This window comes from Orbicella faveolata, unplaced genomic scaffold, assembly GCF_042242905.1.
Source record: "Orbicella faveolata isolate gen_17 unplaced genomic scaffold, um_ofav_v1 contig_24, whole genome shotgun sequence".
Taxonomy (NCBI): Eukaryota; Metazoa; Cnidaria; class Anthozoa; order Scleractinia; family Merulinidae; genus Orbicella; species Orbicella faveolata.
The window spans coordinates 29,035,364-29,047,500 of record NW_028301552.1 but is presented as its reverse complement, the minus strand read 5'-3'; the positions used below and the strand labels follow the sequence as shown (position 1 = coordinate 29,047,500).

The 12,137-nt window shown below is 40.4% G+C and overlaps 2 protein-coding genes across 2 annotated transcripts in view; one reads left to right on the top strand and one right to left on the bottom strand.

Moving 5' to 3' along the window:
• Positions 1–845, bottom strand: part of LOC110065772 (lactadherin-like) — a 23,075-nt gene extending 22,230 nt beyond the window's left edge. The window contains exon 1 of the mRNA XM_089291912.1: positions 480–845. Coding sequence (XP_089148038.1) covers positions 480–845 — 366 coding nt within the window. The remainder of the gene's footprint in view (positions 1–479) is intronic.
• Positions 846–904: 59 nt separating this feature from the next.
• Positions 905–10,775, top strand: LOC149111221 (uncharacterized). The gene is made up of 4 exons (XM_089292413.1): positions 905–919; positions 1,100–1,215; positions 7,793–8,086; positions 10,423–10,775. The coding sequence occupies exons 1-4, from the start codon at positions 905–907 to the stop codon at positions 10,742–10,744; spliced, it is 747 nt and encodes a 248-aa protein (XP_089148539.1). The 3' UTR covers positions 10,745–10,775.
• Positions 10,776–12,137: the final 1,362 nt, after the last annotated feature.

Below are 12,137 nucleotides of genomic sequence, written 5' to 3'. Positions count from 1 at the left end.
ATTGAATTGATGCTATTTCTAATCAGCTTCCCACTTTCATCAACTTTAGGAAGCCGTTCTGCGTTTAGTAAATTATTAATTACCATTTTTTGGAAATTTTAGTAAGAACCGAGGTTTAAGTTTAATAGAATGGTGGATACTTGTTTCCAAAAAATGATGTCATCGGCGTAGTAATTTAATTTTTTTTTCGACAACAGAAAAAAAATATTCTCTATTCTGCTGAGTCGTAAAAAAACACTCCTTGCCTGGTAACGCCGTTAAGAATTTGCCTTTACAATTCGCGAGAATGGTCTCCCGCATTGGACTCCTCTAACTGACGTAAACCGTTAAATTAAATTAATTATTTTATTTTTTTACTTTCCGTTTTCCCCTTTTCTTTACAAGGAAAACTGCCCTAAATACCCATGATTTTTGGCAAAACAAATCTTCGCAATAGTGGCTAAATGTGATATTAAGATGGGTTTCAAATTATCGGTTACCTTTATGCTGTAATGGTCAAACTGTTGGGAAACGGTCAGTTTGTCAGGACTTCCAAACTTGTCTTCACTTAGCAGCTCGCAGCGAAGCTTTCCATTTTCATTTGGCGACAAAGCGACGTTGAACGAAACACAAGGAGCATCAGCAACACAGGCGAAAGCGCACTCTGTAGCCCGATTTACTTCACAAGAAGAGTCTAAGAGAGATCCTTGAAGATACTGAAACTTGTGAGCTACAAATTTTGCGTACGACACCCCGTGTTGAAATATAGATCGCTTTAAACCATGATCAACTTGGATCAAACGTTGAGGCTGGCATCTAACACAATGCAAACGGAGCAGAACAACTATAAACAGAAGACAAAACATTGCTGGTTGGCAGAGATATCGTGTCAACGCGAAATATGTCCTTTGGCTGAATATATATTATGCACCATTGTTGTGTCTGCTGCATTACAAATGCTGCAGATACTATGATGAGCTGTAATAAGCGCGACCACTACTTCATGTACGATTAGATCTCGGATTTACTCTTGACGTTTCACCGCGGATTCCATTACATGCGAGTTACATGATATATTCTCAGCCTGTAATACTTTCGGGTAGAAAATTCGCTCCTCAAGGGAATAATTCAACCAATCGGACACGAGAAAAGAACAAAGAAAGTAATTCGTGGCAAACGACAGATTTCGGGGGAGACTCGGAACCTATCAAATACGAGAAAACGAGAACGTCAAATCCTTTAATAACCATGTGATTTCGGACGGCTTTTCGAAGGAAAGCTGAAATCTTTGTGATTATTGCTTGCTAAATTCCTGCTAGGTGAGTGATCTTTTCGTTTTCTTCTTTGATCACGGGATTTTTTAAAAAGTGTATTCTCAATTTGCCACAGCATTCGCATTACATGTCAGTCTGGCCGAGTGAAAGGTTTCGAAAGATGCTTCAAAGTCGAAGATCGATGGAGGATCTCTCGGCGCCAACAGAATCACCGTCCGTGCCTTGGACACAAAATAAGCTTTATGAGCCCCATTTGGGGAGAGAAAAGCCCGTTACGGAACTTATTGAGCCCCTTTTGGGGATTACAAAGCCCACTGAGGGATTAAATATGCCCTATTTTAATAGTAAATTTGGTAGGAGATACTTCACCGCTAAAGTGAAAAGACCAATATCACTGCCCAGACATTTGCTAAATCTGTGGCGATATTATACCGACAAGGCAAACCTAAAACTAGTATTATTTGTGATAACTATTATCTAAGAATCGTTTTTAACAGATCTTTTCCTACAGTTGTTAGCAGGGCGCTTATATGTAGGGCGGTGAAACGAGCGGGTCCGAGCAAAAAGGTGTGATGCAGTAGACTGGGGTCTAATAAAACGACCAGATTCCGCGTACTTACACTAGAACTTAGATTTTTAAAGAAATTCCACGAAACTCCCTTCTGTATGAAGAAGGAAGGTTTTTGGTGCATTTTTGTTCTGAGGTAATGGGAAAAGGTGAGTTTTTCAGGTTTCCGGAAAACAGGACTTCATATTTCGCGCTGTAAGATCTGCTCGCGCCAGTTGTACAAGCAATCGTTTGCATTTCTTCTGACTTGCGAATAAACGTTATGAAACTCTTTACTCTGGTATCGCCGGTTAATTTGTGCGTTTCTCAGAACAATCAGAATAATGCTTAATCATAACTAAAATCTGTTTTCGATCAGTTTTATGGTTGGCCATTCGTTTCAAAATTACGACAGGGTATACGCGGGTTTTTCTGCCGCGTTTACTTGTTTACATACGTTACGTATGGGCTTTAAGCTCATATATACCACCATTTAGATGGCGTATATACGCATTTTTAAAGGGCCACACATTTGCGTAAATTCAAGCGCGGAGATATGCGAAATAAATGCCCAAATATACGCGTCCTACAAGGAACCATATATACGCGTGCTAAAATGCGCGTATATGCGGGTCTCGTAAATTACGTTGTATATGCCAGCACGAAATGTGCCTTTTAAGAGAGTGGCTGTTCATGTATGATAGCAATGAAAATTACTTTAACCAGGAATCGTCAATATGGCGGCAGTGGCGAAATGCCTTGTCTTGCTCCTTCTGCTATTTAATGTTTGTTACTGCAGCTCTCCAGTGACTGAACTTCTAGAAACAGTTATGCGTGTTTTGAATGACTGTTCAAGATTTTATCCCCACGGTAATCGTAACATGGCAGAGAACTTGATCGTTCGTCGTGAGGTTGCTCTGGATTCTGTTCACCGTTTAGGACAGAGGTGCCCAAGCGAATGCGGAGAGAATTCTGCTTCTCGAATTGCTGGTGAGACAAATTCAATACTTACTACATAGATGGGAAATGTTTGCAGTTCAGTTTTGAACTTGAGTAATCTCAAACTACACAAAGCATAAGCAGTGGAAAACAGTTTTATAGAGAAAAATTTATATCTGGGTTGACTTTTAATCCTGGGTTAGCGTTAACCGGCTTTCGAACAACCCGGCCCAGATGATTCGAGAAATAAGACTGACGTGGGTTTTCCAATTCTGGTATCAGTATCATGCTGGGTCATTTGCCAAGTAGAAACATCTATGTTCAGCGTCAGCGTGTAAGGGAAAGTTTTTTTCAAACTGACCCAGCAGGGTCTGATTTGAGGTGGTTCAATACCATCACAAGGCGTCAGGGGACCTAATTCTCTCTGGCACATCGATGGACTACACTGCCTTATCAGTTGGAGGTTTGTTATACATGGTGGTTTTGACAGGGCTTTAGACTTTGAGTTGTGCAACAAAAAATTCTGCTGCTACTGGGCTCGCTCTGTTCTTAGCTGCTGTGCAAAGTTATAGATTGACCTCTAGAGTGTGTTCAGACGAAGGGGATGAAAATTCAGAGGTCGGAAGGGCTATGCTATGGCACAGGGGATTTAATAGGGGAAGCAAAATTGCTGGGTTGTCTGTACACAACCACTGAATTGAACGTCTCTGGAGAGAAGTCTTTATTGAAGTCGGTCAGTTCTACTACACTCTGTTCTACCAGATGGAAGAAAATGGCATCCTGGAATCGACCAGCATAATCGATCTGTTCTGTTTGTATTACATATTTCTTTCCAGAAATGATTAACAACCAGTTAAAACTCCTAGTTGAGGCATGGAATAACCATGCTGTACGCACAACCAATATAGGTGAACGCAGTGATTTTACAAGATATATGTAATATCAGGAGCCATAATCGGGGACGGAGGCCGTAAGTCTTGGGATCCGCGCGCACCTATGATATGGGACAATTTTTCTATTTTTAGAACAAACTGCGCCATCCTGACGTCATATCCACGCACATGTCGTCGTCGGATCCACATTCATGTCGGGGGCTCTTGCGTGGATGTTGTCACGTTGCGTGATCAAATAGTGAGAGTTGAGAGACCTTGAGAGATTATCTTGCGTATTTTTCACAGTGTAGGCAGGGAATAAGGCAGGGAATACGAACCAGGGCGCTTATATGTAGTTTTATGCTCTGAGCTAACGGAAAAGGTGGGTTTTTCAGGGTCAAAAACAAGACTTCAATCGCTGGGAATGGATAATAAGATCTGCTCGCGCTAGTTGTAAGCTTACGCGTATGTTTTTTCGTTTCTTCTGACTTAAGAATATAGCAAGAAAACTCTCTACTCTGGTATGGAGTTAATTTTTGAGTTTCTCAGACAATGGTTAATCATAACCAAAACCTGCTTTGATGGTTTCTTATTGTTTCTGCTTGTTTGGTGAGTTTCCAAAAGTTTTTGAAAGTCTGACGCGTACAATTAGCTCATTTGCATAGTGCAGCTCGTGCACTTTTAAGGCCGAGTCGGTGTTTTCAATTGTCAACAAATCTTGACAAAGATTTCTTTCGTTATCTTTTGTGCTGAGATGCTGCAACAAATTTCACGAACGCAAAAAAGGCTACGAATATCATGTGTGTTTCTTCAACATAAGCATAGTGAAGTTTTACACTGCAAAAATGACAATAGACAAGGAGTTTTGATAACTCGATCAACAAAATCGAAATCGTTATTCGAAGATGATTAAAGAAAGCGTCATCGTACATTTCATACTTTGCCGATTATTTCTGCTTTATTCGCATATTTTCAGCTTAGCTTTTAATATGTTCTCAAACATTTATCAATCTTAAACATATTTAAAAACTATAGAGTTATTGTTTGAGTTCGATGTACGCCGCTTTCACACGAAAGTGCGGCGGAAGTACAATTTGTCATGTTTACTAACTGTACAAAATACGCATCGGCGGGCGCTCTCGTTCATCGACAACAGAGAATTTACTGGATTTTTACGCGAATAAAACTGAGTAGTATCTACGAACGTTAAGTTATTGGGCCTTGATGAAACATCAAGCGTTGAATTCAGGCGAAACTCAAACTAGCAAATTTTGTTTTACTTTTCGGTCGCGATAGACTGGCAAATTCCTCGCAAGCGAGTGGCAAGAAGAGCTAGGAAACTATGAAGTCCTGAAGCTCTGCTATATCTAAATGTATCCAGCTAGTTTTTTGCTGTGTAATGGAAAAGCTGTTAATCTTCAACATATGTGAAATTTAAAGTGGGGTAATGTACGGCTCACGTAAAAGAAGCATGCGTCGGAACACAACTTGGTCAGCGATATATATCTCTGCTAAAAGCGGAACATACCTAAATTCGACACTGTCTTACTTCACTCAAACTGGAGCGGCTTACGACGAAAATACTTAAGCAAAATTCCAACAGACGCAAATGCGCTGGGTTGTGGGCCAAAACATGAAAAATGTCGGGAATTTCGGACTCCATTTCCCCCGCGCGACATCCGCAAAAATCCTCGCAGCATGTACGCGCGTGTGCCGCAGGCGATGGCGCAATTTGTTCTAAAAATAGAATTATTGTCCCATATCATGGGGACAGCCCCAATACTAGAAATGGCGCGCGCTTACGGTCTCCGTCCCCGATTATGGCTCCTGGTAATACTGGAAATACTAGCTGTCAAGGACACATTTGATGATAACACCCAACCAGATGAATTATCTGGTGAAGACCCAATAGGACTTACACTAAAGTCGCATTCTGTTTCCTAAAACTCCCCTTGAGGTATTGATATATCATGGGCTGGACGACCCACTCTTCCTTTAGAAGCTGATGCACTTGGCAAAGCCCTAATGGGAGTACACTGAGGTGCATGAAACTGCTCTTAATGCAAACATTTCCCATCTAAGTAGCAAATATTGCATTTGTCTCACCAGCGATCCTAGAGGCCGTATCCTCTCAGCATTCGCCTTGGTACCTCTGTCCAATGAATCAACTAACGGATTAGCCTGCGTAGCTTGGCGGTTTAGCAATTTTTTAAGCAATTTGAGCGCGAGTGCACAAAGCGACAAAGCCGCGAAAACGAGCAGGATCCTTCCAGGCTCCTCGTGCCTACGCCGCATTTGGCGCTCGTTATCGCGGCTTCGCCGCTTTCTTAGCGTTCAAATTGCCTAAAAACCGCCAAGCTACGCAGACCACTAAACGATGTACAGAGTAATCCACAGCAACTTCTCGACGATTAGCGTTAGGATAAAATCTTGAACAGTCATTCAAAACACGCATAACTGTTTCTAGAAGTTCAGTCACTGGAGAGCTGCAGTAACAAACATTAAATAGCAGAAGGAGCAAGACAAGGCATTTCGCCACTGCCGCCATATTGACGATTCCTGGTTAAAGTAATTTTCATTGCTATCATACATGAACAGCCACTCTCTTAAAAGGCACATTTCGTGCTGGCATATACAACGTAATTTACGAGACCCGCGTATATTTGGGCATTTATTTCGCATATCTCCGGGCTTGAATTTACGCAAATGTGTGGCCCTTTAAAAATGCGTATATACGCCATCTAAATGGTGGTATATATGAGCTTAAAAATTTTGAAACGAATGGCCAACCATAAAACTGATCGAAAACAGATTTTAGTTATGATTAAGCATTATTCTGATTGTTCTGAGAAACGCACAAATTAACCGGCGATACCAGAGTAAAGAGTTTCATAACGTTTATTCGCAAGTCAAAAGAAATGCAAACGATTGCTTGTACAACTGGCGCGAGCAGATCTTACAGCGCGAAATATGAAGTCCTGTTTTCCGGAAACCTGAAAAACTCACCTTTTCCCATTACCTCAGAACAAAAATGCACCAAAAACCTTCCTTCTTCATACAGAAGGGAGTTTCGTGGAATTTCTTTAAAAATCTAAGTTCTAGTGTAAGTACGCGGAATCTGGTCGTTTTATTAGACCCCAGTCTACTGCATCACACCTTTTTGCTCGGACCCGCTCGTTTCACCGCCCTACATATAAGCGCCCTGCTAACAACTGTAGGAAAAGATCTGTTAAAAACGATTCTTAGATAATAGTTATCACAAATAATACTAGTTTTAGGTTTGCCTTGTCGGTATAATATCGCCACAGATTTAGCAAATGTCTGGGCAGTGATATTGGTCTTTTCACTTTAGCGGTGAAGTATCTCCTACCAAATTTACTATTAAAATAGGGCATATTTAATCCCTCAGTGGGCTTTGTAATCCCCAAAAGGGGCTCAATAAGTTCCGTAACGGGCTTTTCTCTCCCCAAATGGGGCTCATAAAGCTTATTTTGTGTCCAAGGCACGGACGGTGATTCTGTTGGCGCCGAGAGATCCTCCATCGATCTTCGACTTTGAAGCATCTTTCGAAACCTTTCACTCGGCCAGACTGACATGTAATGCGAATGCTGTGGCAAATTGAGAATACACTTTTTAAAAAATCCCGTGATCAAAGAAGAAAACGAAAAGATCACTCACCTAGCAGGAATTTAGCAAGCAATAATCACAAAGATTTCAGCTTTCCTTCGAAAAGCCGTCCGAAATCACATGGTTATTAGAGGATTTGACGTTCTCGTTTTCTCGTATTTGATAGGTTCCGAGTCTCCCCCGAAATCTGTCGTTTGCCACGACTTACTTTCTTTGTTCTTTTCTCGTGTCCGATTGGTTGAATTATTCCCTTGAGGAGCGAATTTTCTACCCGAAAGTATTACAGGCTGAGAATATATCATGTAACTCGCATGTAATGGAATCCGCGGTGAAACGTCAAGAGTAAATCCGAGATCTAATCGTACATGAAGTAGTGGTCGCGCTTATTACAGCTCATCATAGTATCTGCAGCATTTGTAATGCAGCAGACACAACAATGGTGCATAATATATATTCAGCCAAAGGACATATTTCGCGTTGACACGATATCTCTGCCAACCAGCAATGTTTTGTCTTCTGTTTATAGCTGTTCTGCTCCGTTTGCATTGTGTTAGATGCCAGCCCCAACGTTTGATCCAAGTTGATCATGGTTTAAAGCGATCTATATTTCAACACGGGGTGTCGTACGCAAAATTTGTAGCTCACAAGTTTCAGTATCTTCAAGGATCTCTCTTAGACTCTTCTTGTGAAGTAAATCGGGCTACAGAGTGCGCTTTCGCCTGTGTTGCTGATGCTCCTTGTGTTTCGTTCAACGTTGCTTTGTCGCCAAATGAAAATGGAAAGCTTCGCTGCGAGCTGCTAAGTGAAGACAAGTTTGGAAGTCCTGACAAACTGACCGTTTCCCAACAGTTTGACCATTACAGCATAAAGGTAACCGATAATTTGAAACCCATCTTAATATCACATTTAGCCACTATTGCGAAGATTTGTTTTGCCAAAAATCATGGGTATTTAGGGCAGTTTTCCTTGTAAAGAAAAGGGGAAAACGGAAGCATTATTCTGATTGTTCTGAGAAACGCACAAATTAACCGGCGATACCAGAGTAAAGAGTTTCATAACTTTTATTCGCAAGTCAGAAGAAATGCAAACGATTGCTTGTACAACTGGCGCGAACAGATCTTACAGCGCGAAATATGAAGTCCTGTTTTCCCCGCGCTTGAATTTACGCAAATGTGTGGCCCTTTAAAAATGCGTATATACGCCATCTAAATGGTGGTATATATGAGCTTAAAGCCCATACGTAACGTATGTAAACAAGTATACGCGGCAGAAACACCCACGTATACCCTGTCGTAATTTTTGAAACGAATGGCCAACCATACAGTTTCTTATTGTTTCTGTTTGTCACTTGTTTGGCGAGCAGGAAAGTCTGACGGGTAGAAGTAGCTAATTTGCACAATGTAGGGCGTGCACTTTCAAGTCCGAGTCGGTGTTTTATTTCTCAATATAAAATCTTGTCAAAGTATTTTTTTCGCCATCTTTTCTGCTGAGATGATGCGATAATTTTTGCCAACGCTAAAAGGCTACTAAGACCACGGTTTCTTCACAGTGAAATTTTATACTGCGAAAATGAAGAAGGCAAGGAGTTTTGAGACCTCAAACAGCAAAATGAAATTGTTATTCGGGTTGATTGAAAAGTGCTACCGTAATTTTGCTGATTTAATATCTCTGCTGTTTTCCCACATTTCCAGCTAAACTTCTAACATGCTCTCAAATATTTATCAAATCAGTCAAACATATATAAAGCTAGAGATATTGTTTGAGTTCGATGTACGTTTTCACACGAAAGAGCGTAATTGAAGTTCAATTTGTCATGTTTAGCTATAAAACACGGATCGCCGGGCGCTCCTTTTCATCGACAACCAGCGATTAATTGGATTTTTACAGAAACAAAACTGAGCAGTATTTACAGACGAAAGTCCTTATGCCTTGATGAGGCATCACGTGTTGCTTGCAATTCAGACGAAACTCAAACAAGCAAAATTTTATTACTTTTCGTTCGCGATAGACTCTATAGCGAAATCCTTGCAAGCGTGTGGCAAGAGGAGGGAAACTTTGAAGTTCTGAAACGCTGCTATATCCAAATATATCCAGCTGGTTTTTTACTATGGTATGTAAAAGCTACCGATCTTCAACATATGTAAAATTTAGAGTGGAGTAATGTGGAGTACTCGTAAAAGAAGCAGCGGATCACGACTTGGTCATGATAGGCGGGACATACCTGCATTCGACACAGTCTTACTTCACTCAAATTTGGGTAGCCTACGACGAAACTACTTAAGCATCATTACAACAGACATAAACGTACTGACTTTTGGGTCTAAAGCATCAAAAAGGCTTTTGAAAATAAACCACTGGTGGCTCAAAAATAAAGAAAGAAAAGTTGATTTCCGGTTCGTCGAGTGGAGATTTTTGGCAGCCATTAATTTCACCGGAAGCGCGGAAGGAGCGCTCATGCCAGTCTTTCTCCGCATCACACATTGGACCAAGAGCGGACTGCCCGTTTCACCGCCCGGCCTTTTTTCACCCTGGTTGTTAGGTTTGATGAGTGAGCTCAGTTCCATTGTTGGCGTGCCGCCATTCAGAGAATTCCATAGATATTTCCCTGGGAAACAATCCAGGTTAGTTGAACAAGTTCAACGACATAGATACCGAGAACCCTCTAGAGTTCCTTTTAAAAAGGTCATAAATGTTATGAAAAAGGGAAAAGCTAGATGCAAGCTTAAGTTTATACCCCTAAATTTTCCAAATTGTACGTCTCGGTGGTTGACTCTAAATTATGGTATAAGATATCTTAACAGATGCAACCGTTTTTTTTGTTTGTTTGTTTGTTTTTTTGCTAACTTTTTCAAATATTTAAAAAGATTGGCAGCAAAGAATCTCAGTGTCACAAGTAAAAGAGCAAACTAGTAGCCCTTGTTCAGGTAAAATTCTAAAATCAACTTGCCTTGCCAAAAGATATTGTGTATCAAAAATAAAACTTTTGAGATCAGGTGATGCTGAATAAAATCCAGGTCCTGAGCAAAACGTGGACAATAACACCAGTTTGTCAGTAAATTTCATTAACTTTACATTTTGTTGTAGCTGTTATGGTTGTTGTTATTATTATTCTTTCAATGAAATACTACACATGTTACCTGTCATTTTGATATCGTTTGTATTGCTAAAAAAAACATACTAAAAGGTTATGTTTGCATTTTCAGGCAATGGACGAAGGAAACAAAGAAATTGTTGGTTTCTTACATGACGTGTCTCCCAAAAAAAAGAGCAAAACATCTTACTTCAACATGTCAATACGAACGGCCGATGGCTTAGTAAGAGGAGTGTTCTTCCTCGGAAATAGACAGGAAAACTTCGATGAAATGATCCACGAGAAAAGCCCAATAAAACTACCGAATTTTAGAATTGAGAAAACAGGAGATGCAACAACAGTACTGATGAATAACAATGTGCAATTAGAACCTACAGAAAAAATAACGTTTTCTCAAACGTTTCATCAAATGTGAGGAATGACCTTAAGGTGGCCAAATTAACAAATGGTAAACGCCACAGCGTGCACTATTGAGTTATGGATGCACGCGGGAGGTTGCTAAGAACGAAAGAAGCGTAAGAGTCGCACGAGGCGATAGCCGAGTGCGACTCTAGCTTCTTGAGTGCTTAGCAAACCTCCCAAGTGCATCCATAACTCAATAGTGCACGCTATGGCGTTTACCATTTGTTTTATAACATAACCTTGAGACATTGGAACAACAGAAGTCCTTTTATTGAGCTACATCACAAAAAAATGTTCGTGACAAGAGAAAACAAGCGCGCGAAAATTCATTCATGACAACCGACTGCACACCAGTAACTCGATAAAGTTTCATCTTCAGACAACTGTGAAGACAGTTTCGCATTTCTGGAAGAAGAACGTCGGCCATTACTTTGGAAACAATGTCTGTCAAAAGATTTGCTTTGTAAACATTAGCACACACGTCAGCAGCGTACACCCATGGGCTAATAGTAGACGCTAAATTAACCAATCAGAGCTCCGCTTTGCTTTAGTTATGTTATAATACAGTTTTCGCGCTCGCTTTTGCTGCTGTAATTCAGCGCGCGCACAAGGATTGTAAAAACAAACATCCCGTCAATAGAGCGATCATTTTATTTACTCAAAACCCGCACTATCTGAGCAGATTTTTTCTATATTTGAGCGCAGTGTATTGATGGCTTTAGTCTTTCATTACGAAGATATATTAGAAAAGGTAACGATGCAAAGAAGGCAGCAATTCTCAGCTTTTTCTTTGTCACCGAAAGTTGCTCGAAAAATTGAGACCGATTGCTTTCGCAGAAACTTGCCGATTTCTAACGATCCAGTCGTTAGAATTTCAAGAAATTTGGCAAGAAAATAGTTCAGAGACCACGTGAATGATCTATCACAAAAAAATTGAATTTTGACATAGGTGATATTTAATAATACAGGACATGCAGTGAAAACGATTTACGGCGAATTACGAAAATCGTCTATGTCAAAATTTTACTAGAACAGGTTGACAGAAGAGATTTAATGTCAATTTGTAATGGGCAAATGATGAAAAAAATCTAACGACTGGATTTTTTTTTAAATAAACAAAAACCATTTTTTAAGCCTTGTTTTTAACCAGCCCCGTTGCCATGGCAACAGCACACACCTTAGCCAAAATGCGAGAATAAACCCTTCTGTGGTTAACCTTGACTCCTGGAAAAAACGGGCGCCAAAACATAAATAGTTTAAAAGTAATGGTGAATTAGGCATAGGCACTTAGAAACTGTGTTCGGCCACCTTAATTGGATTTTTACGCAAACAAAACTGAGCAGTATTTACAGACGAAAGTTCTTATGCCTTGATGCAGCATCCGTGTTGTTTGCAATTGAGAGGGA

Bases quoted from the DNA above. Each gene is read 5' to 3' on its own strand.
- LOC149111221 (XM_089292413.1), top strand. The intron at 1,216-7,792 runs CCTTTAATAACC...GCATTGTGTTAG, and splicing joins AGAAAACGAGAACGTCAAAT to ATGCCAGCCCCAACGTTTGA. The intron at 8,087-10,422 runs GTTTGACCATTA...ACATACTAAAAG, and splicing joins AAACTGACCGTTTCCCAACA to GTTATGTTTGCATTTTCAGG.